The sequence below is a fragment of the Chaetomium tenue genome, assembly GCF_020726465.1.
Source record: "Chaetomium tenue strain MPI-SDFR-AT-0079 chromosome Unknown F5144scaffold_1, whole genome shotgun sequence".
Classification (NCBI taxonomy): domain Eukaryota; kingdom Fungi; phylum Ascomycota; class Sordariomycetes; order Sordariales; family Chaetomiaceae; genus Chaetomium; species Chaetomium tenue.
Window position 1 is genome coordinate 23,411 of NW_027117329.1, and position 26,182 is coordinate 49,592.

The 26,182-nt window shown below is 55.5% G+C and overlaps 11 protein-coding genes across 11 annotated transcripts; 6 read left to right on the top strand and 5 right to left on the bottom strand.

The window, feature by feature from the left end:
• Window positions 1-193: 193 nt before the first annotated feature.
• Window positions 194-2,231, bottom strand: F5144DRAFT_552365 (uncharacterized protein; the record flags this gene model as incomplete). Its single annotated transcript, XM_066787735.1, has 1 exon — window positions 194-2,231. A coding segment is annotated over one exon (1,599 nt), but the record flags the coding sequence as incomplete, so codon positions are not given.
• Window positions 2,232-3,092: 861 nt separating this feature from the next.
• F5144DRAFT_1214 (mitochondrial biogenesis AIM24-domain-containing protein) lies at window positions 3,093-4,668 on the top strand. The gene is made up of 3 exons (XM_066782213.1): window positions 3,093-3,403; window positions 3,460-3,578; window positions 3,638-4,668. Exons 1-3 carry the CDS (start codon window positions 3,223-3,225, stop codon window positions 4,505-4,507), a joined length of 1,170 nt encoding a protein of 389 aa, XP_066647506.1. The 5' UTR covers window positions 3,093-3,222; the 3' UTR covers window positions 4,508-4,668.
• Window positions 4,669-6,374: 1,706 nt separating this feature from the next.
• Window positions 6,375-8,295, top strand: F5144DRAFT_607435 (uncharacterized protein; the record flags this gene model as incomplete). The annotated part of the gene is made up of 6 exons (XM_066791555.1): window positions 6,375-6,441; window positions 6,570-6,600; window positions 6,822-6,852; window positions 7,506-7,642; window positions 7,787-7,913; window positions 8,005-8,295. The coding sequence occupies 6 exons, from the start codon at window positions 6,375-6,377 to the stop codon at window positions 8,233-8,235; spliced, it is 624 nt and encodes a 207-aa protein (XP_066647507.1). The 3' UTR covers window positions 8,236-8,295.
• A 484-nt stretch (window positions 8,296-8,779) lies between these two features.
• F5144DRAFT_552375 (uncharacterized protein) lies at window positions 8,780-9,514 on the top strand. The gene is made up of 2 exons (XM_066787736.1): window positions 8,780-9,218; window positions 9,284-9,514. The coding sequence occupies exons 1-2, from the start codon at window positions 9,166-9,168 to the stop codon at window positions 9,453-9,455; spliced, it is 225 nt and encodes a 74-aa protein (XP_066647508.1). The 5' UTR covers window positions 8,780-9,165; the 3' UTR covers window positions 9,456-9,514.
• A 640-nt stretch (window positions 9,515-10,154) lies between these two features.
• Window positions 10,155-12,715, top strand: F5144DRAFT_1279 (fungal-specific transcription factor domain-containing protein). Its single transcript, XM_066782276.1, has 2 exons — window positions 10,155-10,633; window positions 10,705-12,715. The coding sequence occupies exons 1-2, from the start codon at window positions 10,485-10,487 to the stop codon at window positions 12,500-12,502; spliced, it is 1,947 nt and encodes a 648-aa protein (XP_066647509.1). The 5' UTR covers window positions 10,155-10,484; the 3' UTR covers window positions 12,503-12,715.
• Window positions 12,716-12,976: 261 nt separating this feature from the next.
• Window positions 12,977-15,611, top strand: F5144DRAFT_587983 (DNA glycosylase; the record flags this gene model as incomplete). Its single annotated transcript, XM_066789879.1, has 3 exons — window positions 12,977-13,168; window positions 13,370-13,371; window positions 14,012-15,611. 3 exons carry the CDS (start codon window positions 12,977-12,979, stop codon window positions 15,609-15,611), a joined length of 1,794 nt encoding a protein of 597 aa, XP_066647510.1.
• Window positions 15,612-15,693: 82 nt separating this feature from the next.
• F5144DRAFT_542437 (heterokaryon incompatibility protein-domain-containing protein) lies at window positions 15,694-17,795 on the bottom strand (the record flags this gene model as incomplete). The annotated part of the gene is made up of 3 exons (XM_066787191.1): window positions 15,694-15,717; window positions 15,777-16,755; window positions 16,927-17,795. The coding sequence occupies 3 exons, from the start codon at window positions 17,793-17,795 to the stop codon at window positions 15,694-15,696; spliced, it is 1,872 nt and encodes a 623-aa protein (XP_066647511.1).
• A 659-nt stretch (window positions 17,796-18,454) lies between these two features.
• On the bottom strand, window positions 18,455-19,516 carry F5144DRAFT_587984 (uncharacterized protein; the record flags this gene model as incomplete). The annotated part of the gene is made up of 3 exons (XM_066789880.1): window positions 18,455-19,042; window positions 19,151-19,282; window positions 19,493-19,516. 3 exons carry the CDS (start codon window positions 19,514-19,516, stop codon window positions 18,455-18,457), a joined length of 744 nt encoding a protein of 247 aa, XP_066647512.1.
• A 564-nt stretch (window positions 19,517-20,080) lies between these two features.
• F5144DRAFT_616455 (cytochrome P450) lies at window positions 20,081-21,883 on the bottom strand (the record flags this gene model as incomplete). Its single annotated transcript, XM_066791840.1, has 4 exons — window positions 21,716-21,883; window positions 21,483-21,646; window positions 21,206-21,350; window positions 20,081-21,135 (listed from the first exon to the last, which is right to left on the bottom strand). The coding sequence occupies exons 1-4, from the start codon at window positions 21,810-21,812 to the stop codon at window positions 20,081-20,083; spliced, it is 1,461 nt and encodes a 486-aa protein (XP_066647513.1). The 5' UTR covers window positions 21,813-21,883.
• Window positions 21,884-22,348: 465 nt separating this feature from the next.
• Window positions 22,349-24,611, bottom strand: F5144DRAFT_500170 (FAD binding domain-containing protein). The gene is made up of 3 exons (XM_066786365.1): window positions 24,239-24,611; window positions 23,952-24,178; window positions 22,349-23,889 (listed from the first exon to the last, which is right to left on the bottom strand). The coding sequence occupies exons 1-3, from the start codon at window positions 24,324-24,326 to the stop codon at window positions 22,423-22,425; spliced, it is 1,782 nt and encodes a 593-aa protein (XP_066647514.1). The 5' UTR covers window positions 24,327-24,611; the 3' UTR covers window positions 22,349-22,422.
• A 127-nt stretch (window positions 24,612-24,738) lies between these two features.
• F5144DRAFT_1351 (Glyoxalase/Bleomycin resistance protein/Dihydroxybiphenyl dioxygenase) lies at window positions 24,739-26,134 on the top strand. The gene is made up of 4 exons (XM_066782332.1): window positions 24,739-25,599; window positions 25,667-25,814; window positions 25,872-25,906; window positions 25,964-26,134. Exons 1-4 carry the CDS (start codon window positions 24,936-24,938, stop codon window positions 26,068-26,070), a joined length of 954 nt encoding a protein of 317 aa, XP_066647515.1. The 5' UTR covers window positions 24,739-24,935; the 3' UTR covers window positions 26,071-26,134.
• Window positions 26,135-26,182: the final 48 nt, after the last annotated feature.

Below are 26,182 nucleotides of genomic sequence, written 5' to 3' on the forward strand. Positions count from 1 at the left end.
ATCTGAGTGATTTTTGCGGTCTCCGGCCCTCCTCGGCCTCGGTGAAGGAAATGTCGAAGCTCCGAGAAAGCTCCTGGTGCGATGCTCGGCTCCGGTGTGGATCAACCAGCGATGATGCAATGTGGGGCTCCTTCAGCGCCATGCACAGGGCCCCTTTTCCAATGCATATATGGAGATGGAAATAACTTTCCGTCTACAAAGGAAGGGCCTGACTGACAACATCACTCTATCAACTACGCAATATGGATGGCTTCTAATATAAGTTTCTTCTTCCCAATTTTCAACTCAGATAAAAAGCTTGACTCCCTCACACCAAGCGAGAAACGAAGAAGGCCCATCTGGGAAGGAATATGCACCCTGTATTAAACAATGAATCAAGCAAATGCGCCGCCAATACACCGTGCCCAAACTCCTAGCCATGCAATGCCGGTTGGGAAACCAAACAGCAGGAACGCTGACCAACTAATGCAGGGACGAACCCCCGGGGAAATGCCTGGCACCGAGAGACCGGTATGCAACGCAACCCACAAGCATGAAAACAAACCTCGCTGGAAAATGCCGAGCAACGGTTACGCCCCAACAACAACCAATCCGTCGTAGGCACGTTCAATGGTGCGGCCGCCCATGCCAGGCAGCGCACGCAACTGAGCCAGCGACTCAATGCGGCAGGACTCCTCGTCGCCCTTGGGTGTCAAACAGTCGACCAGATCCTGCGCCTTCTTCGCGCCAAAGCCATGCAAACCCTTGATCAACACCGGATCCCTCGAGTTGACTATGTCAAGCAACTGCTTCATCCGTGGCGAGGCAGGTCCATCAAGCGCCTCCTCCTCCAAACCGCCCGTTCTCATAGCCCTTTTCTTCAACACCTTGCTTCTCACTGGGCTCTTACCAGCCACATCCTCCTCCTCATCAATATCCGCCTCCGTCCCCTCCTGATACTCCCCATCCTCATCCCCACTCACCACTCTAGCCTTCCTGTCTTTCTTACCCGCATTCCCCTCCACCTTGCCCAACTTAACCCTCAACCGCTCAATCTTCCCCAGCAGCTTCGCCTGCCCCGGAAAGTACGGCAGAGCCCTCTCATACAGCCCCAACGCGCCTTCGTCATCCCCATGTTCCTTCGCCTGGCGCGCCTGCAGCAGTAGCCGCAGCCCCTCCGCCCGGCTGTCATCTGCGCGCGACTCGCTGTCTATGCGTCGCTCAAGAGCCTCTAGCCGGCGCTTGACTTCTTCGCTGATCTCGCTGTGGGTTGTTGCCGCGGCGGGGACAGTGGTGGTTGGGGTGGCGGGGCTTGGATCAGCTACTGCAGTCGGCGGGGGTTGCGCGGCTTCGGCGGCTTCGGCAGCGGCGCGAGAGGCGAGGATCTCGGCCACTTTCTTCTCGACCATGGCTTCGATCTGGTCGGGGGTCATGGAGATTTGTTTTTGGGGGGATGGTGGTGCGATTTGGACGGGTTGTGGTTGGCGGAGGAGGGACTGCCCTATCGCCGTCGGTCGGGCCAGTTTCGAGGGGCGTGGGAGGGTGTCCGATGTCTCGGTCGGCCGCTTCGGCTGGAGGGGCTGTCGTGGGACGGAGGTGTTGGCTGCTGGGGCGACGATGGTTCGGATGGCCGCTGAGGGCTTTTTGTCGGTGTAGACGGCGAACGCCTTGACGGGCTTGTCAGGCTTTTCGGCCTTCTCTGCCACCTTGGCTGCGAGCGTCCCCGTGTGGACGTTGTGGGCGTTGTTCAGTGGCCGTAGTGGCTGACGCAACACGCCGATACCCCCTAGCCCGCCGGAATTGGTGCGAGGGGCCTGCTTGTATACGATCTCGTTCTCGATCTCGCGCACCTCGATGCGCTTCGCCCTGGAGCTCACGTTCAGGCTGCTTAGTGTGTCGAGGTGGTAGCTGCGAATGGGGGCGAGGTTGAGGATCATGACCGTGATGCCATTGTTCTGCCCCAACGACAGAATTCGCGTCATCTTGGACTCGCGGTATGGGATCCGCTTGTCGCCGCGCGAGATCGCATCGATACACTGGCTCAACACAAAGAGGCTCTTGTTGATGGCGGCAGACTCCACCAACCGCTCCTTACCATTGTCCGTTCGCCGGTTATCTTCCGAGCCGGCCAAGTCAATGGCGGAAGCGGTGCTCTCCTTGACCATGTCTCCGGTCGTTTGTGTCACCTTAACCCGCAGGATGGCGTGGCTCCTACTGCTGTGGGCGTTCAGCTTGGTGGATGCCGTGACGCGGTTGTTATTCGCCTCGATGTACAGCCTCTCAAAGTCCTTGAGGTCGTCGCACGAGCGTTCTGACAGGCCTACGACCATTGTCTTTCCGTCCTTCTCTCGAAGTGGCAGGCCGGCGGGTGTTCGCTTCTCGGGCGGCTCGAGGAGATCGTAGACCTTGTCGTTGTAAATCTCGTAATAAGAAAGAGCGACAGTCACCGTCGTTGCCCCGTCGGTGTCTTTGGTGATCTTCTTCCCCCTCCGGTAGACGTTGCTCAGGAGCCTCGGAATTACGCCGCGCTCGGCAAGCCGCAGTCCACCGCGCATTGTGTGCGTCTTGCCGGTACCTGTCACACCGTAGGCAAAGATTGTTACATCCAAGCCTTGAAACAGGGCTTTCATGTGAGGAGCCACTGGGGGAGGTTAGTAACGCAATGGGGATAGAAGACGCGTTGAGTCTGGTACCTGCCTTCGGCGGTGAACAGCTCCTCTTGCGAAGTAGACTGCTCATAGACGCTGTTGAAGGCGAACGAGAACTCTTCAGCTCCATTCTTGGGACTGGGGATCTTGACGAGAGTCAATGGCTTCCCCTCGTCGACACGGTCGGCACGGACGATGACATCCTTTTCGAGTTCTTTTTCAAGAAGAGGCCGAAATCTAACAACAGTTCTTACGGTGGGCATGGCGTATCAACTCGCACCTACGGCGGCAAGGAGGGGGGAGAAAAGAAATGGAGGGAGACGGAATGGGACAGACACACCCCGACGCGTGAGCAAAAGCGTGTTGGCAGGCGAAGCTGCGGTGAGCTCCAAGATCACCAAGGGCAACAAATCTGCAGGGGTTCCACTTCAATCTGCAAAAGGAATGAATTGAGCTCCATGTTCAATTGACGAAGTGGCCCGTGCTTCCTTTAAGCTCAATCCTTGTCCCGCATTTTCGGCCCAAGAAACCTGGAACCCGACTTGAAGCAACCTTCAAGCTTCCCGAAAACGCCGCTCGTGGCTGGCCGCACACCATGAGACGACACGCGCCCTTGGTTCAACGGCTACGGCCTGTGCTAACCCAGTCTTCAATACGTCCGGGGTTTGTTTGCTACCAGTGCAGGGCCATTCAACTTAACGCATCCCCCACCACCAATTCCCGACCTGGCGCTGATGCTTTTGGCGCATACCCCGGTTCGCAAAGAGACTCAGCAGGTATGCATGACGAGTTGGATCTGGTACCGACGATAGGCATATCTGACAATATCCAGATGCCCGTTTCGAGGTTCTAGGGTCGCCTTACTCTCTCCTCTCCGTCAATCTTTCCGCCTCCCAACGACTCTACACACGACGGGGGACGCTGGTCTCGGTTGCCGGCGATGTGGAAAATGTAGGCGTGCACCCTTGGAGTGCCTTCTCGAAGGCCATTTGCTGACTTCGCTCGGACAGGCGCAATCCACACTCTCCCTCCTCTCACCCCTCCAACGAGCCGTTCTCGGAATCCCGTTCCTCTACCAGCGCATCTCCTCGACGACACCCATTACCGCCTTGATAAGCACAAAATCCCCGAACACAACCTTCTCCGTCCTCCACCTGGACGGCACAACTGACTGGATTGTCGCGCAACGCAACGCCCTCCTCGCCTGGACGGGGCACACACTCAGCCCCTCGCCACGCATCCAGCAGGGCCTGTCGGTCGCCCACTGGGGCAACACACACCTCACGGGTCGCGGGTTGGCGGCGCTTGCCGCCCCGGGGCAGATTTACGAACTGACACTAGGCGATGGGGAGGAGATGGTGCTGCACCCGTCGCACGTTGTCGCATATCCGGTCACTCGCAACCCGCCGCTGCCGTTTCGTTTTAGGAGTACGCGACTCGGCCTGCAGGTCCCCGCCGTCCCGACCTCGATCACCAACGCTGCCGGGCGGTTGATGCCGGAGCGGGTGGCCCGGTTTTGGAACGCCATGCGCGATACGGGGACATACAAGGCGCTAGCGCGGCTGCTCTACGGATTGAGGACTACTGCGAGGCGGACGATATGGGGAGACCGACTGTTCCTGCAATTCAAGGGACCCATGACGGTCCTGATGTCAAGTCGTGGGGTGAGGGTGCGGGATGTTCTAACCAGGGAGAACGTGAATGAGATCGCGGATGCCGAGGCCGGCGCCGTCCCTGAGGCGGTCCAACTGGCGAGCAAGCCCAAATTTCTGGAGGAGAAGAGGCCCGAGCCTAAAGTTACCCTTCATGTTGCCAACGTTGGCAAGGATGGGAAGGTTAGCTTCGAGGATGCGAAGGACTTGAATGACTTTGTCCGGTGAGCTTCAGATGTTGCGCCCTGAGGTAACCGCGTGTATCTTCTTCTGTAACCATACATAGACCAACCAGGGATTGCGGGTATCAGGGGTTGATGCCAGCCTCAGGCATTGCTCCTGGAATTGAGGCTAACTACCTAAGAGACGCCCGGCCTCATGGTCCACCATAACCAAATGGGAACTCACCATCAAAGTTGCCCCTAGCCACAACACCCGACATCACAGTTCAGCGCACCCACCCAACTTTTGTCCCTCAATTTCCGGTGCCCCACGTACTCAGATCGGGGGCCATCGGACGCTGGAGGGTTGGGGGTGGAGTGACCAGTTTATGCCTAATACTCGGCAGCTTCCGAGGGGAGGAGGAAGCATCGTAGTTGAAGGGTGGCGGCCTCCGCAAGAAAGCTCGCGGGGGACCATGCCATTTTATGGTATCAAGAAAGACCACCACAAAAAGGCAGCGTGGGGGGAGTTTTACATGGGCACGAAAAATCAGCCGATCACCTCTTGCAGGTATATATACTGTTTCGTCCCTTTGCTCTGACGTGGCGTTCTCTAATTTGGAGAAGGGATGCAGGTTGTCGGTCATTGAGATTACAGTCAGCTCGCTGTCACCGTAATAGAGAATATGCCCCGTGAAAGCTTCCTCTGCGACGCTTTACCTCGGCCGCGAGCGATGGATGCTGGAAGTGTGTTGTGGCCGCCCCTACTCCACGATAGATGCCTCGTCCAAGACAAATGCTAAATCACCAGGGCTCTCCAGTCCCAACTGTCCCGTATCATCACCGCCCCCTTCACCCCCGAGAGCGTCTGTAGGCAAACCCGCCCCATAGTCGGTACCATCGTTGCTCGCGATATCAGGTGAAGCAGGGCGAGACCCCCATTGGTCCAATCTCGGGCCTTGAAACTGTGCCGGTGCGTGGTAATCAGGTTGGGGACGGTAACACTTAAAACACAATGAGAAATTGACCGGGCAGTCGATGCACATCCACGCGGTATCAACGATTCTTTGCACACATACCCAACATGAAGGACATGGTTAGATTCAAACCTTGTTAACAGAAGTTTAAAGGGGAGTAATTCAGCAGAGCACTTACGACAAGGCACATCTTGCACTATACATCCTTCTGGTGTCTAGGCCTACTTTCGTGAATGGAGTCGTCCCACTCCTCTCTTTGGTCGTTTGGTTTGGTTCTCGTACGCTCTTTCGGCTGAAGGCTGTCCTTCAACCAGGAAAAGTCATAACCGTAATTACCTAAGTTCAGCAACCTCAACACCGACCATATGTTCTCAGGCGCATCTGCCCTGGCCCCTAAAGGAAAGGGTTGCTGGGACTGATCTACACATTGGGAGTGGACGGCGGAGGGTGGAGGGCTCTTCGTCCGTTGATCGGGGACTTGATTGCTGTCTTTCAGGTCGGAGACAAGAACCGCTGGGCGACCTTCGAGGTCTTGCTCACAACTTCACAAGCCAGGACAGAAAGCACGGATGTGGTCGGGTGGGCGCCGCCAGGGAGGCATGTTGTTCTTATGGCATATATCTTTAGGATAATGCGAAAATCCATAGCACAAGGAAGACAACAGAGTAGATAGGTAGTTGGAAACGTATGGCATTTGGATTCGATCATCACCACACAGCCCAGATTTACACTCAATGGGATATACTTGGGAAGGGATAAAACCGATTGTACATGAGGGCTTACGAGGACTGTAGCTGCTCCGCAATAATGAACCAAATAGAGCAAAGGTGGCCGCTGCCCTGAAGGTGGCGTTGGAGAGGGTACTGAAAAGGCTTATCGCCAGGTCTATTCCATACCCGTAGGCTAGCTACAGTGTAAAGGGTACAGGGTTGGTATACCGGATATTGACTCTATCAAATGGCTATACTGGTGGTACTTTGTTTGCATATTGCATGTATCTTGATCGAGTCGTGGTTGTTGCAATGTGAGTGGCGGCCATGCGGGTGGGTGCCAATACGCAAATGTTAATTTACTTTTTGACCACAACTTCTTGCCTGCCCGCCACCCTTCTGTTTTCGATGTGGTGTGGTTCTCACTTGACAACAACAGTAGTAGGAGCGATTACACACTTAGGTAGGCTGTGGTAAGTAAGCCAGCAGGGGGCGAGAATTTCCCAGTGGTTTTACCACGATCGAGCAGGCGCTTTGTTGGCATGGCACGGAGCGCCTTGTCGGAATCCGGGCTCAGCATCTCGTCGTAGATAGGACCTCGGAACCCGCCTTACGTGTTAAAGTCTCTATCAAACTCGAAAAAGAAGAGGCAGGATGCAGCGTGCGGCCCCTTTGTATGCTGTGCCTGAAACAGGTCGGCGGGCGTGCTTGCTTGTCCCAGCAATGTATGTACGAGAAGAGGTAGGCCCGAAGCTTGCCTCCTATGCAGGACCAGGCAAACGCAACGTTGAGCCGGGGAACAGCGATATGTTCATTGTCGCCGACAGGACGAAACGACTTGTCGTTCGTCGTGGAGATCTGAGTACCGATAGGGCGACCAAACTTGACATGGAAATATTATTATTCATACTCCGCTATGCCCTAGGGCGTGCCGGACCCTCTGCTATTTAGTGTACAGGAAAACCGTGCCCTCCCGGGCCGGACATGGAAATATGCCGCCAAATATCGTAGCGCTCCCTACATAGGTACCTCGGTAGGTACCTGCGGTTGATTGGGGCGCGGTCGATCTTGAAGTCTACTTTTTGTTTAACTTGGTTTCTTTTATTTAATTTATTTTACTCGGCTTTCTTTACCTCTTCTTTTTCTTAGTTTTGTTTTTACTTCTCCCTCCTTTCTTAATTATTTTATTACTTCATTGTCATTCATCAGTTTTCTTTACCTCCTTCCGTTTTCTTAATTTCTTAACTTTGTGTTCTTTTTCTCCATTTCTTTTACTTCCTTCTCTATTCTTAATGTCTTACTCCCCTTTCGAGTTTCTGTCGGCTAGATTCGTCCGACAAGACCCAGAGACGGAACCCGACAGCGACGACAATACCAGGTACCTACCAAGCAGGCCGGGTCTAACAGCATTATCGATACAGCGACCGAGATCACGGGCACAGAGTTCGATCCCTTTGCAGTCACCAATGTAATCAAGTCGGGCATACTAGAACCATCGTCGGAGAAGCGGATTCGGTTGGTTGCGGATTGTCTAACCCGCACGTGATGGGAGTGCCGCTACCAGCCCCGGGAGGAGCTAATCAAGGTTTGCGAATGAATTCGCCGCTTCCACAATAAGAGCGGTACGGGCACACGGGCTGCCAACGCATCGCTCCGCAGTCTAAAAGAGCGCCTCAAGCGCGCCGTCAAGGAGTTCAGCAACGCCGGTACTATATCGACATCCGGTGTGCCCGGAGCGGCGAAGATTTTGGCAGCTACGTTGTGCTCTCCCAAGGACAAGTCAGATGTACTGATCGACAGCTGCTTGTTCGAGCTTGGTTTGCTTCCCTACGGGCCCGCGCCTGTCGCCAATCCCCCTCAGCACCGGCACTGCGCAGGTAACATCCCAGCCCGCCTCGCAGTCGACCGAGTCGTATGGTAATCTCTGCACGGCCGGCGACACCGAGGAAACCGCTCGCACCATGGTCCAGCACGACGAGGATTGCTCGGATGAAAAGAAGATAGTCCACCTGGAGCTGCGGTCACTGGCCGCCAAGCTGGACAGATTAGCCGCCGGGGTCAACGATGCCGGTGCCCGCGAGCAGTCCAGTGCTAGCGATAAAGAGTGAAGAGAAGAGGTTCGTCGAGAACCGTCGGATAGAAATCGCAAGGCCGTATTGAACCTCGTGCACTACGGACCTGCCTCATCGAGAAACCGCTTCCGGGTTGACTCGCAGCCACGACACAATCACCCTCTCTTTGCGACAGGTTGACCTTCCGAATGTCGCCCGCTAGTCCCTCCTTCTTATATCTTATACGGCTAACACACTCACAACGAAGTTCTAAAACGAGCCTCAACGGCAGCGGAAACTCCAAATACCCATTCTCCCTAATCCATCGTCGCTTGCAATTCCCGAGTTATTAATGGAATATAGTTCCACGACACGGGTGATAGATCACCGAACTCTCCCCTTTATAAAATGAGTCACTAACCGTCGTTCGTCATCAACTACATGTATTTACCCAGCAGGCAATCAAGACACCCAAGACACCGGATAACATGGTCACGGCATGAGTGGTAATGGACTTCAAGAACGGGATTGCAACTCAAAGAATTGTACTAGCAACCGCGACGGAGGATTATCAGACAACCGGGAATATCTCGCTCCGGTGAACAGCACCACGCGGCCGAACCTGGAGCCGTACCATTCTGTCACCTGTGGTTCAACAGTCTTTAGGTGGTGATGGACAGAGCGAGCCGCTTCTGCCGACTTGACTACGCCGCCTCTATACGGGCCCCAACGCACCGCCAAGAACCACCCTTTCAAATCAACATCCACGCTCCAAATTCGGATCCCCATGGGCCGCTTGTTCTCACGGTTGCGGTGTGTTCGCCGGGGGCTGGACCCACTGTTGTCTGCCTGCTTCTACACTCCAATCCCTGAAAGTTCGCTAGCGCGTGACTTCAAGACCGGGGTCCATGTTAAAATCTCCAATTCAACGGCAAAACCACAAATCTTTTCAGAAAGAAAAGGATTGAATAAAAAGTGTCTAAGCAAATGCTTCTGAATATTGCATTTGCTTTCTTTTTAAACCGTTGTTCGGCTGTCGAGTTAGGGGTTTTCAACTTTTGAACTAGGGCCCCTGTCAGAGGATCCGCGCTAACAAACAAACCAGTGTTGTACTGTATTTGTCGTCGGCCCCCAGGACCGGCATTGGAAGGTGCCAAGGCCTGCTTCGACAGGGCCTGATCAATCAGCCTGCGAAAGCACCGACCGTCTGTCTCCCTTGGCCAAAAAAAGCCGAACTCGAAAGAGGAGCAAGAAATCAAGAAAAAAGAAACAAGTAAAAAGAAAAAAAAGGAAGAAGAAAAGACGTAGAGGAAACCGAGAAAAATAAGTTAAATCAAAGAAACCGAATGAGATAAAAACTAGACCTTTGGCTTCCGAATGGATTTCTTTTTCGTTCCTCTGGTAGTCGAAGGTTTTGGGGGCACCTCCACTCATTGGAGTTCGGCTTCTTTTGGGTAAAGGGTGCTGGTGCACTCTTGCCCCACATGGTCAAAAGTTCTCCACCAAGCAGACCCCTTGAACGCCACATCGATGATCAACACTTCAGTCTTCGGGTGATCCCGTGCTGCTCGCTTCATGGCGGCCAACAACGAATTGCCCGAGGCCAACCTTGCGGCCAGGCCCGCATCGACGCCGAACTTGGCCTGTTATGAGTGCAAGAGGTGAGCTAAGAGGAATTCCATATTACCTACCTAATGTGGCCATTGGCCCTTGGGGAGTGATGAAAACAAAGCAGAAGCGCTGACGAGAGTTGTTGCTCGGCTACCAGGCGGAAAATCAAATGGTAATCACCTACAATGGCCCATCTCCCTGAAAAATTAACGTTGGTAGCTGAAATGCAATACCAGTGACCGCCAACACCCAGTATGCATCCCCTGCCAGAAGCTCGACTTGGTGTGCGAATATCCGACTCATCCCGAAAAGCCTGGCCCGAAGATCGGTGAGACCACATGAGCTGATGGGAGACAGATTCGACGCAATGCTAATAACCACACTACGTACCAGGGTCTTCCCAAAGGGCCAAAAGGCAGAAGGTTCAACACCACCCAACCCCGCGCGAGACTAGAAACTCTTGTCGCGACCTTTTCTTATTGGGTACCGCCGCCGCACAGTTGTCCCCAGCCAACCCTTCACGACACAACCCCGAATCTCGCCTGCCACCGGCCCGTGCCAGCGGCCGAACTCAAGATGCGCTTCTTGCTCCAGACGACGTCTCCTCGCGCGAGGTCACACCGGAACCGCTGCCGTCGGCTGGCGGTTCAGCGAGTGATGACCAGCCAGCGAGCGCCCCGATATTCTCGCGGATCATGTATCCCTCACACGAATCACAAACCCGCCCTCAATCTCCGTCCACCGCCGGTGCCTCGCCTGAGAACCAACATGGGGTGACGTCTAGGATCACGGCTCGAAGTGTCTGCGCCGCGCTGCAACTCTCTAGAGCCACCTATAACTTGCTGTCAGTAGATCCGCCCCTGACTGGTTACCCGCTTGATTAGCCTAATGCTAACATTTGGATCTGCTATGCAGGATGGAGTATTACTTTACCAATATGACGGCATTCACGCTCTTCCGACCAGGCAGCATCGAACTGAAATTCGCCATGATGCAGCACCATTCTGACGCAGAAGCTCTTGTGGCATCAATGTTTTGTTTCTCCGCGAGGTATTGCCGTGATGACGACAACTGTCCAAGTCCATCCCAATTCGCTCAGATCGCATCGTTGAAGCTAGACGAATCGATCGACCACTATGGCGACATGCCTCCCCCGCTGTGGCTGTTGCAGGCCAGCGTTTTAATCTCTTTCTACCAACTGACGGTGAGCGTTCGGTCGAGATCATGGAAAAAGCTCGGGGATTGCATCCGGTACGCCTATGACATGAATCTGCATCTTGTCGATGCAAACCATGACCCAGCAGCGATGTCGGGGCAAGCCACGGTGGATATTCCCCGCTGGCTCTTGCTCGAGGAGCGGCGGAGAGCCTGGTGGGCCGTGTGGGAGATGGACGTGTTTGCTTCCACCATTCGCCGCCTACCGACGGCAATAGACGCCAGCCTGAACCTGACCATGTTGCCAGTCCCTGACGACTGCTGGTTCAGCGATCAGTATCAGGAAAGCTGCTTTCTTGCTGAGGATTCTAGCCTGCGGTGGAAGCATCTAGCACAATCGGGGAACCGAAGCGCAAAAGCCTGGTTCATCGTCGTGAACTCACTGATGAGGAACACCCAGCGGGTTGTCTACCCAGCTGGCCCAGTGATGCAATCGCGCAACGGGCCCAACCAATCGGATCACAACGACGAGCTCAACATCATGGCAAACACGCTTTACTGCACCATCGCCTCACTCCCTGCTGACCTAGGGTACCAAGGCGAGACTCTCGACTTCCGCGTCAAACACGCCCTTTCCAGCGATGGGGACAACAGCAGCAACCCACGCCAACGGCACGCTGACATTTATTCGATTCATCTAATGACGCAGCTTTGCCGCTTCATGGTATACCACCACAGGATCTGCGCCCGGGCTCCATGGTTGGCACAACGGCAACAGGGGCCAGCCGATAGGGGCGAACGAGCAGGACCCCCAGCCACACAACAGGCCAACTCCGAGTGGTCCAACTATATCAACGCGTCGGAGGAGATTGTCATCGTGGTACGAAACAGCGCCCGGGACCACTTCCGTTACGTGAACCCTTTCCTTACAAACACACTGTGGTTCGCCGCTGCTGCCCAGGTGGCTTGCAATGTCTTTGGGCCTGCGTCTCTCAACCGGCGCCTCGCAAGCTCCAATCTCGACCTGCTGAAACTCACCATTGAGGGCTTTATTTCCTTCTGGGGCGGTATGGAGAGTTTGCGGGGGAAGTTGGCTCGCATCGAAACGGGGTTGCAGAATTTGATGTCTAGGCCGAACCATTCGGGGAGTAGGGAAGAGCCCGCGACGGCCCCGCGGCACCAAAGACGAGCAACAAGGCATCCTACCACACAAGATGCGGCCAGTACTGCCGCAGCAGGGGAAGAAAGTAGCGGGACTGTTGGCTTAACGGATAACCTAACCCAAATCCCTCCTGGCGATCGAGGCGTATCTTTACATCACGACGCGGCCGAGGTTGGGGCGGCACCAGTAATGGCCATGCCTCACAATGTAAACGCAGACCCTACCATTTGGGCCGACCCCCGGTGGTCTGCCCTCGGTCCAGAACTGTACGGGTTCACGCCACAATTCCACACTCCCACTCCAGGCCAGGCCGTTTATCCCGTCACTACAGCGGACACGTTGGACTTTTCACCATTTGGGCTGGAAGAGCTTTTAATGGGAGGGATAATGGAATAGCAGGTGTGAGGGCGATAGTGGTTTTGGCCTTGTATGCTTAGACCGACTTGACCACGTTTCGGATCTCAGAAGTGGCTGCATCTGCAAATCCCGGGTTGCGCCAATGTTCTGGAAGCTCGGCATGGAAGCCATAATTGAGCCTAGGTGGGCTTGCAGGTTAGTAACACCTAGAAGCAATAATTTGATACGTTAATACGGGTCCCGTTTCGACCGAGTGGTTGATTTGAGGGGCGGCTTAATATCGACGTGCGGGTATTTCCCGAGCCTAATCTATGTCTTGGATGCCAACCACAATCAGTTAATATTGAGGTGAGGGGAACCCAATATCAGGGAATGACATGTGCGTTGAGGCCAGGGGAAAATTGAATTGTAAAAGCGCCTGATTTCTTTTGGAATGGCCCTGGTTCCTCCCCCCTCCTTTCCATTATGCCCTGGATCTTGAAAACAACTTCCATAACCATTGCGCCCTTGAAGATGTATCTCCCGACCGGCCTCCTTTTTTGTCTTGCGGCATTGGCATTCGCCGCCCCACAAGCTGTTGACTACGGCCCGTGTGACATCAACGGGAACGATGATTGCAAAGAGATTATGGATAACACGGCCTGTTTCCTAAACCCAGTGGGAGCGGATGAAATATTCAAGTGCATTACCGGAGGGCGAGAAGGGGTATGTTACCAACACTCGCGAACGGGCATACTCATCAGTTTCAATGGTTTTAACATGTTTCAGGTATGCCGCTGTTACGGGTGCCTAGGCTATAAACCAGTCGGCGACGTCATCGCAGAGTCCAGTGCTTGCGCGTAAGTCTAGATGTCAACATAAGGTTGAGTGTGATGTTCGGACAACCGTTGACTTTGGTATTTGCAGCGGTATCGCCATCACCTCCCCCGTCAAGCTCGGCGACGTACCCACGGTTACGCCCACCCCAACGCCGGTGCTCAAGTATTGGTAGGGCCCTGATAAAGATTGCCGTGTTATGACGGCGGTTATGATGACCGACATGGAATCCACTGCAGGGACCAGGGGCAAGCAAGTTGTAACAAATTCTCTAAAGACGGATTGGGAGTGATGGAACAAAAGAGCTTCAGGTATAGGCGATAGAACGCGAGATTTTGTATGAACCACTGCGTCCAGGTTGGAGAAGAGAAGATGGTCATCTCATTCATTAATTGGTGCACAACGGATTCAGGGGCATCAGGTGCAACCCAGGGTTAGGGTCCACTAATTACACCCCAACAACCCCGAAGTCGGTGATCAATTTCCAAGTCGCGTCAACATCGAACACCTTGCAAGACAACAACAATAAGAGATGACGACTCGGAGGAGCGCGCGCATTGCGACTAGAGTTTCCGTAACCGGGAAACGCACTGCAAGATTAAAACAAGAGCATGATGAATCCAACGACGCCGAATCTCAATCAGAGCAGGAATATGCATCATCATCGGAATCCACGGACCCTGAAACCCGCCCAGCCAAGCGCCGCAAAACACAACAACCACCACGCCCCAGGCCACGCCCTAAACAATCTCTAAACGACCATGCCACCACCACCCCCAACATTCCGTCCCCACTCCCCAAAACCCGCATCCACCCCCCCACCTACCACCACCCCCTCCTGCTCACCAACCCCCCCGCCCGCACCGCCCTCCTAACCTGGTTCACGCACGCCCGCACCCTGCGCCCCATGCCCTGGCGCCAACCCTTCCAGCCCCCCCAAACGCTCACGCGCAGCCAGCTCTCGCGCCGCGCCTACGAGGTGTGGATCTCCGAGGTCATGCTGCAGCAGACGCGGGTCGCGACGGTGGTTGCGTACTGGACGCGCTGGATGGCGCGGTGGCCGCGGATTGGGGATTTGGCGGCGGCGGGGGAGGAGGAGGTGTTGGGGGTGTGGCAGGGTTTGGGGTATTATTCGAGGGCGAGGAGGGTGTGGTTGGCGGCGAGGGAGGTTTGTGAGGTCGGTGGCGGTGATGGTGGTGAGGATGGGGATGGGGGTGGAGAGGGGATTTTGCCGGGGACGGTGGAGGGGTTGATGCGTCTGCCGGGTGTGGGGAGGTATACGGCGGGTGCGGTGGCGGCGATTGTGTTTGGGGTGGCCGCGCCGATGGTGGATGGGAATGTGTTAAGGGTGTTGAGCCGGCAGATGGGGCTGTTGGCGGATGTGAAGGCGGATAAGAAGGCCGTGGATATGCTGTGGGAGGCAGCGGGGGATTTGGCAAAGGCTGTCGCCGGAGACGGGGAAGATGGTGATAAGGGGGTTAATGAGCGGCCAGGGCAATGGGGGCAAGCATTGATGGAATTGGGTAGCACCGTTTGTACGCCGAAGCCCAACTGTGCGGCGTGCCCCATCACAGAGACTTGCCGCGCTTATGCTGAGGGCCTTTCGTTGGCAGAGGGCCGGGGTAAGGACAGGGAGTTGACGGATATCGAGGACGGTTGCAATCTCTGTGCCCCCATTGAGGAAGCCGCCTCGGATGGGGATGAGGCGGATAAAGAGACGGAGCCACCGCCCAGCAAGGGGGATGGGAAACTCTCCCGTTTCTTTGCGGACACCAAGAGGGTCAAACAGCCTAACACTGCCGCTCAAGATCTGGATGCTCGAACGCTCGCGGTTGTGGTAAATCACGCAAGGAAATTCCCACTCAGGAAGCCTAAGAAGAAGGTCCGGGAAGAAGAAACGTTAGTGTGCGCTGTCCGTGGCTCCGACGGGCGGTACCTCATCCACAAACGACCGGACAAGGGGCTCCTCGGAGGATTGTGGGAGCTCCCCAGCCAGACGTTGCCGCCGTCGAACGACAGCACGGCCAAGACTCGGAAAGCGAGGGCGACATCCTACGTTGCGGGTGTGGCTGGAGGAAAGGGTTCTTGTTCGCCACCGTTGAAACATGTTGCAGAACTTGGAAGTGTGCCCTGGCTATTTTCTCACCTCAAGCTGACCATGCATGTCCACCTCTTCGAGATGGACGGCGTTTCACCCTTCGCTAAGCTGGGCCCGCGGGAGCAATGGATTTCTGTGCACGAAATTGACGCCGAGTCCATGGGGACTGGAATGAAGAAGTGCTGGTCACTTGTCAAGGAAAAGATGGCAGAGGTGGATAACAAGGTCCGATAACGCCCCATTAATATGTTACACTATTTTGTATACACCAGGTAGACTCAAATACCCCTTGGGCGATGGTCCAGCACCCAAAGGGTCAGCACTTTCCTGAAAAACAACACTGCTCCAGTTTGTCATTGCCTCCTCAACGCCCTCTCGCGTTAAAGCATGAGGGCATACCCGGACAAATGAGTAGTGATCCGGCTTTCCTCTCTTCTGGCATAGCAGCAGGGTCAGGCCGGGGTAAACCTCCACGAGTACCTCGTCCATACGCAGCTGACGGACATTCTCGATCGACCGTGCGGTTCCATTTGAGGGACGGTCTCTAGCAAAGAATCCCCTAACGACCCTTGGCCGAACGATCGTCATTACCAACTGCTGGTCTCCGTTGCTGTCAAACTTCAACGCGCCATCCTTCTCGTGTCCTGCCCTGTACCAACCCGGGGATGCTGCGGCCCCAAGCGCCCTGCAGTCCGGCCATGGAGCAGTCCAGTCGGTGGACCATGATGGTAAACCTTCCAGCCTTGGTGGAGCGTTGATGAGGGCGAGTATTAACCCCGGCCCGTAACTCTTGATCAACAAAGCCGAATAGGCAGCGTAGACCTCCGCGACCATTTGTCCGTAGTCGACTGGTTCCCAGGCGAGAAATGCAGGGCCGTCCAACCGCTTTGCGATATTGAGGGCCGCAGAGATCTTGTCCCTTGGATCTTCGCACTGGAGGTGCCGTGTTTCGAAGAGGACATTCAGGAGGCACGACTGTTTCTGCGCGCCATGTGGCCGAGCCAGATGGGATAGTTTGGCGACATCCCAGATATTCGCTTGGCCTTGGCCTTGGAGCTTGGAGAGATGTACTATCCGCGCGCCCGTTGTCGTTTTCTCTCCGCACACGAAGCGGACTCTCGCGAGTTCCGGAAGCCCGACCTCCTGCAATGTCCACAAGTTCTTGAACCATTCGCGGTTGAAGAATGCCACCAGCACCCGCTCTAAATCCTCTGGCCGCGGCGGCCGCTCAGGCGGAGCAAGTCCGAGAACCGCAACACTGTACTGCTCCTGCGCGAACTCCCACACCTTGGCTCCCTCTGCCTCCAGGACCTTCCATACCCGCTTCAACCCATCCAGCAGCTCATCCGCGCGCCTCTGCACACCCTCCCCGCCAACCCTGCCCACCCAATCCCTAACCACACTTTCCATCCTCGTTCCTCTACCCCTCCCCCCCCTCCTCCCACTCCCACTCCCACCTCCCATCCCACCACCCCCAACCCCCAACAAACACCCGCCCTCCCTCTCCCTTCTCAACTCCTCTCCCCTCTCCCCCCCATGATTAACCCACTCCAACAACCCATCCGACCCCTCCCCGGCCTCTCCCACATCCGCCACCACCCGCTGCGCCCCACAGTAAATCTCATCCATAACCGCCACCTGCCGCGATTTCTCGGCCGTGTCGACGCCGTTGACACACACAGCGTCGACCCACACGCGGCGCGGCTTGTGTGGGTGTCGCAGGCGGCGGAGGGCGGTGGAACACGGGGCGGGGAGGGGGTGGCGCGTCCAGGTTGGGGGGGTTGGGGGGTCGGTTGTTGTTGTCTTTGTGAGGAGGAGGGTGCTACTAGAGTTGGGGGTGGGGTTGTTGTGAGCAGGGGTAGTGGTAGCCACTCGGGTGTAAGAGAGGGCGTCGTAGCTTGGGGCGGAGGAGACGGTGGCTGTGGTGATTGTGCCGCGGAGGGGTGCGTTTGGGGAGTCGGGGTGGATGGTAAGGAGGCGGATGGTGGTGGGGGAAGTGGATGGTAACGGGGTGAATGTGTAGAGTGGGATGGACGCAATGTCAATGAGTGTGGTGTTGGAGGCGGGAGTTGGGGGGTTGTCGAGCCCATGGGCGAGGTCCAAGTAGTCGAGTAGCCATGTGATGGTCTCGCGGAGATCGCGCAGTTGGTGTAGGAGAAACAGAGGCGTCAACAGTATTTGGGCCACAATCATCAGGCAGAGAACGAAGATGGCTGCCCATGGCAGTATGATACTAAGGCCGATCCAGCGGCCTATTCTTTTGGCGGTTTGCGCCGGCTTTTGCCCTTGGTGGATGCTTCGGGATATGTTGGTGGCGGTTATCCATACCCAGAGGACTGGGGTGAGTGGGATGATGGTGATGGCCAAGATAATGAGGGTTACGGCGATGGGGATCGGGATGAGGTGGAGACTCGCCATGTTGGGCGAGAACATTCTCCTCAAACAGCCGGGGCTGGGTCAGCAATCGGGGCCATTGGCATCTTGGTTACAGTGAAAGATGTTGGGAGACTCGCGAGGCGCATGTGAGATTACAGGAAATTGGCCTTGGCCCGCTGTGATCGGCACCCACCCTCCAATGTGGCCCCTGAGCTCGGGCCACCAAGTATCTCCCAAAGTCTCTTTCACAGGTTAGGAACCTACTTCAAAGCAGCATCCCGATTTACGATTGTATATTACCGTATCAGACCTAGAATTCTGGAGTATAATAATTGACAAATTCAAACCCACAATGCTATCCTACTTATTGTACTTAGTTTTAGGAAATCCCAAGTAGCAAATTTGGGTGGACCTGCTTGGTGTGGGGACGTCCGGATCAAAAGGGGGTCCCCACCATGGAAGTTCCTTAATACAGACAGATGATTGATTGCACTTGATGTCTCTTGCTCTATGATGCACAAGAGCAATGGACCAAACTGGTAGAAGGAACGAATTGAGCCTACGCCAAAGAGAAAAGAACAGGAAAGCGTCCCGCAACTTGAGAGCTCCTGCCTTAGACGAGCTGTAGTGGAGTGTAGTTTCTCAAACAGCCCATGGCACCAATCCATTGGCATCCGCAGTACTTCGTACCCCGCTTGACTCTACTCAAACACCATCTTGTTGCGAATCTTCCCCATTCCATCAATTGACACCTCAACCACGTCGCCATTTTGCAAAAACCCCTTAGGTTCCATAAACAGGCCGACTCCGCTCGGTGTGCCCGTCTGGATGATGGTGCCTTTCCTGAGGGTGGTCCCTCGGCTGAGATGCGCAATGATCTTGGCGACCGAGAAGATCATGTCATCAGTCCCGGTCCTCTGTCGCACGGCGCCATTTACCCGCGTCTCGAGCCGTAGCTTCTGCGGGTCGGGCACTAGGCTCGGAGACACGATGCAAGGACCGATGGGCGCAAACCCGTCAAACGATTTGGCGTAGCAAAACTGGCCACCCGACGTCTCCGGCAGCTGGAAGTTACGTGCGGACACGTCGTTGCCCACCGTGTAGCCAAGCACGTAGCTCAATGCCTCTGCTTCGGTCACATTCTTCGCCTCCCTCCCGATAACCACCGTCATCTCGCCTTCATAGTCGAGCATATCCTGCGCGTCAGGGTGGATGGACACATCGTCAAAAGGGCCGGCCAGGGCGTCGGCTGGCTTGGTGAAGACGACGGGGTACGGCGGAACCCGGAGCTGTACGCATGCGTCAGTGTTTCCGCGATGAGTGGCACGAGAGGAGTATGGGAGCCATACATTGGCTTCCGTGGCGTGCTTCTGATAGTTTAACCCGATGCAGATGACAAGGGGGACTTTAGCCAGGGGTGACAACAGCTTCTCAATCTTGTCCATCCTTCCGGTCCCGCGAAACCCGTTTTCGACATCTCCCTCGAGCACCTCGACCTCGGCGCCCCTCAAATCACCGCTGGGCTCGCTCTTCAGGTCGCCGAAGTTAGTGGCGCCTTGGGCATTGATGAATCGAACGAGGCGTTGGAAAGTCATGATACAGATACTGTTGGGTGTGTCACCGTGTTTTTGGGAGATGGGAAAAGACGGGAAGAGACGGACGGGCACGGAGAAAACAGGACGGCACGACATGTCTATAAACCACTTCGTCCTGCTTACCCAACATTACAACGAACTTACCCAAGCAAACCATTTGTCAAACATTTGGTGTTCGGCCGTTATTAGGGGATGCCGAATGAGACTGCCCAGCGCCCTGCGATCATGGATTCTGCCCGCTCGCTCCACTTCGGGTCGATTCACACGGGCTCGGGGCAATTCCCCTAACTAACCCCCAGTCATATAACCGTGCTAAAAGAAACCCGCCGAACTCTATCTAAGCAGAGGTAATACCGCTGGAACTTTGGACTAGGGGAATGGAAATAAAGCTATTCTAAACAGCTGTAGTTAAGTCTACTTTTTACTTGTATTTAACTAGGTTTTTTTTATTTAGTCTATTTTTACTCGGGTTGTTTATGTATCTTTTTTATCCTTTCCTTTTTTCTTCTTTTTCTCTTGCTTTTTCTTTCCTTTTTTCTCCTTTCTTAATTTCTTGCTCCTCTTCAAATTCAGCTTTTTTTTGGCCTCGGGGCGGCGCTTTATCCAAGGGGATGTTGCCAACAAGCGTGAGCTGCCAGGACACGGAGAGTCTGAGGCTGAGATAGATTTATAGACACCTATCTAAAAACAACGCATTGAACAAATACACAAACCACGATTCAACATTCCGGCTTATTCCTTAGGGGTCTCATAGCGAGAAAACACTTCTGCCGCGGCCTTGTCACTCTCCCTCAAGATTGTCGCCTTCCTAGCCTCGGACCTTACCGTGATGGTGCACGGGAAGTCCTCCGCACATACCAAGAACCCAGAGCAATACCCCTTCTCGTTACTAACATCTGGCTCAATGACCTCTCCCGCCGCGTCCATTCCCGGTCCAATATCGAACGCCCACACCAACTTAGCCAGCGCCAGAAACAGATTCCGCTCCGCCAAATGGATGCCCGGGCACAGGCGGCGGCCGCTGCCATAACCGTAGTGGTCACGGTTCGCGTAATCACCGTTGGCCAGTTCCGACGCCAGCCCCGTGAAACCCTCGTAATGGACCGGGTCAAAGGTGTCCGGGTCCGGGAAGCGGGCCTCGTCGTGATGCATGCCGAAAGCGTTGACGAAAATGTCACTACCGCGGGGCAGGAACATGCCGTCGACCCAGTCGTCCTCGGCCAGCGAATGCGGGAACGCCAGCGGCGTGACGGGCCGCCACCGGTGCGCCTCCTTAACACACGCCGCCACGTACGGCAGCCGCGCGTGGTCCGCCCACGTCGGCGTGCGCTCCTCCCCAACCACCGCATCCATCTCGGCCTGTGCCTTGCGCAGCACCCCCGGCCACTTGGTCATGGCGTGCAAAAAGGCAATGATTAGCGAACTGGTGGTGTCGGAGCCGCCCTCCATGACGGTCCCGCACAGGAAGTAGAGCCCGTGCTTGTCCAGGCCGACCTTCTCGCCCTGGTCCAGCACGCGGTCTAGGAAGCAGTCGCGGCTGCCCGAGTCCTGGCGCCGCCGCACCACGTACTCGAGCCACTCGCTGTAGAGGGCGTTCATCTCGCGGCCGACATCCTGCGCCCGCGACCGCCACATGCCCAGGAACCGCTCCGGCACCAGCTTGAGAAACGGGAAGATGTCCACCGGCGGCGTGTTGCCCGCCTCCATCACTTTGGACCAGTTCTCCATCAGCGCGTACAACTTTACCATGTGCTTAGTCTTGATGGTGGGCGTGCGCGTGCCGTAGACTGTGTGTGCGGGTTAGAAGGCGGTCGTCCAGGGGCAATGTTCAGTAAAATAAGGAGGTAGTCAGCTTACTCAAGCTCATGATGATGCTATTGCTGAACCGCTTGGGATGCCTCATGCAACCCTCGGGCTGCACCACAAAGTCACGGAGCATCTGAACGGCCTCGGCATCCACAACGTCGATGTGATGCTTCATGACCATGTCCTCGCGGAAGAACTGGTGTACCAGCTTGCGGCACGTCCGCCACTGATCCGAGTACTGCATCAGCAGGAGGTGGTCGCCGCCCGAGATGATGCCGCCGACGTGCGAGGGCGGCCGGCGGCTGTACAGATTCGACTTCTTGTCTACCAGCTGCTTGATGAGGCGCGGCGACGAGATGACAATGGAGGTGCCCGAGCCGAACTTGAGTGAGTAGATCCCGCCGTATTGTTTGGCCCATTTTGCGAACTGGAGATGGGTACGTTTGGTGGGGATTTGGTGTAGGTTGCCGATGATCGGCCAGGTCGGAGGTCCTTGATCATCAATGTCAGCGTCACAAATTCACGACTGAGACAGACGGCGCTTCAAAACGTGGAGCCTACCTGGTGGTAATCTGGGGTCACGTTTTCCCACTGTCAAGACTAGATAAATTGCTGACACTACGGCCACCACGGCTACTCCGCCCACGATAGTCAACATGGTGGTCTGATGGAGTGAATTGTGTGCGTGTGTAAGTCACAAAAGCGAAGGACTTGCAGATGACGGTGGCCCTGGCATCATGCTGGAGGCCCCTTTAGTACCGTAGCCAACCTCTCAAGTTACCTAGCTAACCTGCTTTAGGAGCACACCGCCCTCGGTCAAATGTTGATCGAGGGATGGCTATTGGGCTGTCCTTAGTCTCGGGTCGATTCCCCAAAACCGGGTGAATGGGGCCGCGTGGGCCAACGGCAATCCGGGGAACCTGGGGAAACGCGGGGAAGTTGGGGGATGGTGGGGAGAGCGGGGGGTTAGCAGTTCAGGGGCTTCGATTGGCGGTGGTGTTGGCTCTTGGAATGGATTATTGCCCCTGAGGGACGACTCTCGTCCCCACATCCACGTTGAATATGGACGTATGGAAGCCGTTCATTTAGTAATATGAGACACGGCTCTGAGGCCAGGCATGTGCGGCATATCAGTGGGAATATGAGAGAGGGCGTGAATAGGTACCCTATGTACTGCAATTTCTGCAAATTGTCCAGGAAATGGAACATGTTGCTGACGAACATTATATTGCGGCCCACGCGCCCCTTAGGCACCCAACACGTAATCATCAGAGAGACAGAACTTTCCTCATGACCGTTTCCAACTTGCCCTTGGGGTCCTCGCTCAACGATTTCGAGCGCCAGGCAACGAAGCGGTCCGGCCGAACAAGCACGCACCCATCCTCCTCAATTTCCCTCCGCTTCTCCCAGTCAAAATACACGTCTTCATAGTCTTCGTTCCATCCAATCGAATAGCTCTTGATCGGGACGTTTACCGCTTTGGACACCTGTTCCGCGGCTCCCTTCCAGGAATTCCCACCCGGTCCTGTAATCAGACAGTACCCCCCATGGCCAGCGAGGTCGATGGTGGAGAACTGTTGACCCGGCACCCGGGTGTTGAGCCATGCATGTGGCAGCCTCATGCCCGGGTAGGTGCTAATTAGTCGTTCAAGGACAACTTCATGCGGGAGCGGCGGGGCTTCGGGCTCGTCGTCAAGGTAGACGGCGCCGGAACGGTACTGCTGGTTCATTTCGATGCCCAGACCGTGGAACTCAGTCCGCGTCTTCTCAATGCCCTCGCGGAACTCCTGCCTCTTTTTCCGCCCAAGCGCACCCTTGTCATCAAACTGGGCGAGTAGCCTTCTCCTCTTGTCCACATCGACTTCCGTCATGCCGATGGCCTGCATCCACGGGATATGATCACGCAGGCCTTGATTAGCCCGCGTGATGATGTCGAAACCGACCGGCTGGCGCTCCGCGCTATAGCTGTCGAGGAGCTGCGTCCCGGCGCGCCCGGACATGACATATGATACCTTCCATGCCAGATTAAAGGCATCTTGGATGCACGTGTTGGAGCCCAAGCCGTTGAAGGGCGGATGGCGATGAACGGCGTCGCCCAAGCAGAAGATATTGCCGTCCGAATAGTACTCGGCCACGATCTCGTTGATCTTCCACTTGCTGACGTGCAGGATCTCTACATCCACCGAGTCGTCACCGATCACCTCCTTCAGCCTGGAGAGATACTGTTCATGTGAGGCATTCATGTCATCGCCCGTGAGATCAGCTCCGGGGCGCGGCATGAAGACGAACATCCACTCAGTCCACGGCCGTACCATCCGCAAGACGCATGACCAGCCCCATACAGGGAGCTCTTTTTCGGGTTGGAACACCCAGTGGAGGTTACCCGCGCGGCTTTCCATAAGGCGGGACAAATTGGCCTTGACCAACAGATTGAGCGCCTGCCCCTGGCCCGGTTTCCTGATGAGGGGAATGCCGAGCTCGCGGATAACTTGGCTTCGTGCGCCATCGCAACCAAAGAGGAAGCGGGACTGGATCTTGTAGGTTTGATTCGATAGGTCGTCCCGAATCGTGCTGATGATGACATCTCTTTCGTCCGAGGGGCGGGTGAAGGTGAGAAAGGTTGTGTTGAACCGCAGTGTCCATCCTTTGGCCACGGCTCTCCGCGTCAGGATCGGTTCGAGTTGAGTTTGTGGGAGGTCAATGTGATCGCAGGGGCTAGCGGCATCGTAATCGGCCTGTTTCCGTTCGAAGTCAGAATTATGAGTAGGTATGAGAGTGATCTTCACGGCCCCCCTACCTTGCGCTTCGGATCATTCCCGAAGGAGTAGAGACGAGCATATTCCTCCCCGGCCATCGAATGACACCATCTCGTATGGATCATGTGGTCTCCGCTAGCGCCGGCTTCGATGCATTGCTTATCGAGGTCAATGTCTCTAAGACACTCGAGGGCGGCCATGTTGGTGATGTGCGCTCTAGGGGTGTCGGCGGTCCCCGGCGCAGCTGAGATCATTATCCCCGTCAACCCTGGACACAAAGGGATGTCAGCAAATGTATCTTGAGACGATGTGGGATAGCGGCACCAACCATAAGAGGCGAGAAAACAGGCCAGGGCTGCGCCGGCGGGGCCAGCTCCGACGATCAAGAGATCGGTCTTGACAATTTCATTCGACATCGTGCAGCCAGTCTGGTTCGTACTTCATTCAACAAACAAGATTATCTCGAGCCTCGAGTTGCTTGAGTTGATTCAGTATTTAGCACCTGTCGCGATGGAAATAGACGGCGGGGAGATAGCGGGCGGTCTCGACTTTAAAACTGAAGCTTCGTGCATCGTGAACCCTCATCTAGCCCGGCGAAGGCCAAGGCGTATCCTAGTTCCATGTTTCGGTCAAGCCGTCAGCCATGACAAATGGATCACGAAGGATATGCATTACCACCACGCATACACAACTGATGGAACAGAGCGCAGTCAGCGGTGGCGAACCCCTGCCGACGCCTAGCTCAATCTGGCGATGCGCCGCGCTCGGGGAGATTTCGGTCGAACTATTCGTAGAACCGGACTGTATGACATCCATCATCAAGAAACCTATCTTTCTCCCCGGCCCTATACCACACTTTCCAAAACTCGGTAATACTTTTACTCCCACCCTCTTACTCATAAACATCCTAGTCTGCATATTTCGCCTACCCTTAAGCCTCCTCCTGCACATACATCCCACCATACCACCCTCCGGCTGACACTCCCACGACAACAACCAACGAGAGGGGCATAAACCACTGCACCATGGCGCAGCAAAACACCAAAATCAATCTAGTGCGCATCGCACATGTGTACTACACGCACTCCGATCTTGCCAAAGCACGCGAATTCCTTTCCGACTTTGGCTTCACGGTAGCCGATGACCGGGGCGACACCGTCTACTACAGGGGCTATGGGACCGAGCCATTCGTCTACTGTGCCAAGAAAGGTGAAGAAAACGAGTTCGGCGGTGCGGCCTTCCTCGTCGAGTCCATGGCCGATTTGGAACTAGCTTCCAAGACGCTGCCCCAGGCCACGGCCATCGAGGACTCAGACGCGCCCGGCGGCGGCAAGCGGGTTACATTCCGGGACCCTGTCGACGGCTTCCCGTTCCACCTGATCTACGGACACACCCTGGTGGAGAAGACGGCCCACCTCCCGGAGCTCAACTACAACTACCCCGAGACCAAGCACCGCGCCGTCAACAAGACGCAGCGCTTCAAGCAGGGCCCCGCCCCCGTGCACAAGCTGGGCCACTTCGGATGCTGCGTCACCGACTTCGCCAAGGCGTTCGAGTTTTACACGAGTCGCTTCAACTTAAAACCGACGGACATCATCACGGACCCCACAGGCAAGGACATCACGGCATTCTTCCATCTGGACAGGGGGATGGAGCAGGTAGACCACCATACCTTTTTCTTCTTTGAGGGTAAGTGGCCTTGGATGCAGATTAGCTTGGAAGCTCGTTTGGTTACACGTTGATTAACGCGCTCCAGGACCCAAGTACCATGTTCATCACTCCAGCTTCGAGGTCCACGACTTCGACATCCAGTCGCTGGGGCACCAGTGGCTGCGTGAGAAGGACTATGATCTCGTCTGGGGCGTTGGGAGGCACGTGCTTGGCTCGCAAATCTTCGACTATTGGTAGGATCCTCCCCCTCCCCCTTCCCATGTCAAACGGTTGCTAACTCGGTCGACTAGGTGGGACCGCTCGGGTTTCGTCATGGAGCATTACGGTGCGTTGACCCAAGCTTTTGTCAAGTAAGAACAAAACTACTGACACGCAACACTAGTGGATGGAGACTTGGTTGATGAGACCACGCCGATTACCAGATCGCCCGCGGGGCCAGACAGTTTGCATATCTGGGGGCCGCCGTTGCCGCCCACGTTTTTGCAATGAGCTTGAAATTGTTTGATACGGGGGGTGTTTCTTTGTTAACCAGCGTCCTGGCCACGGGCGAAGTCTCACGGCATCTTCAGATATGTCCATACCTAGCCAAGCGTATGCGACG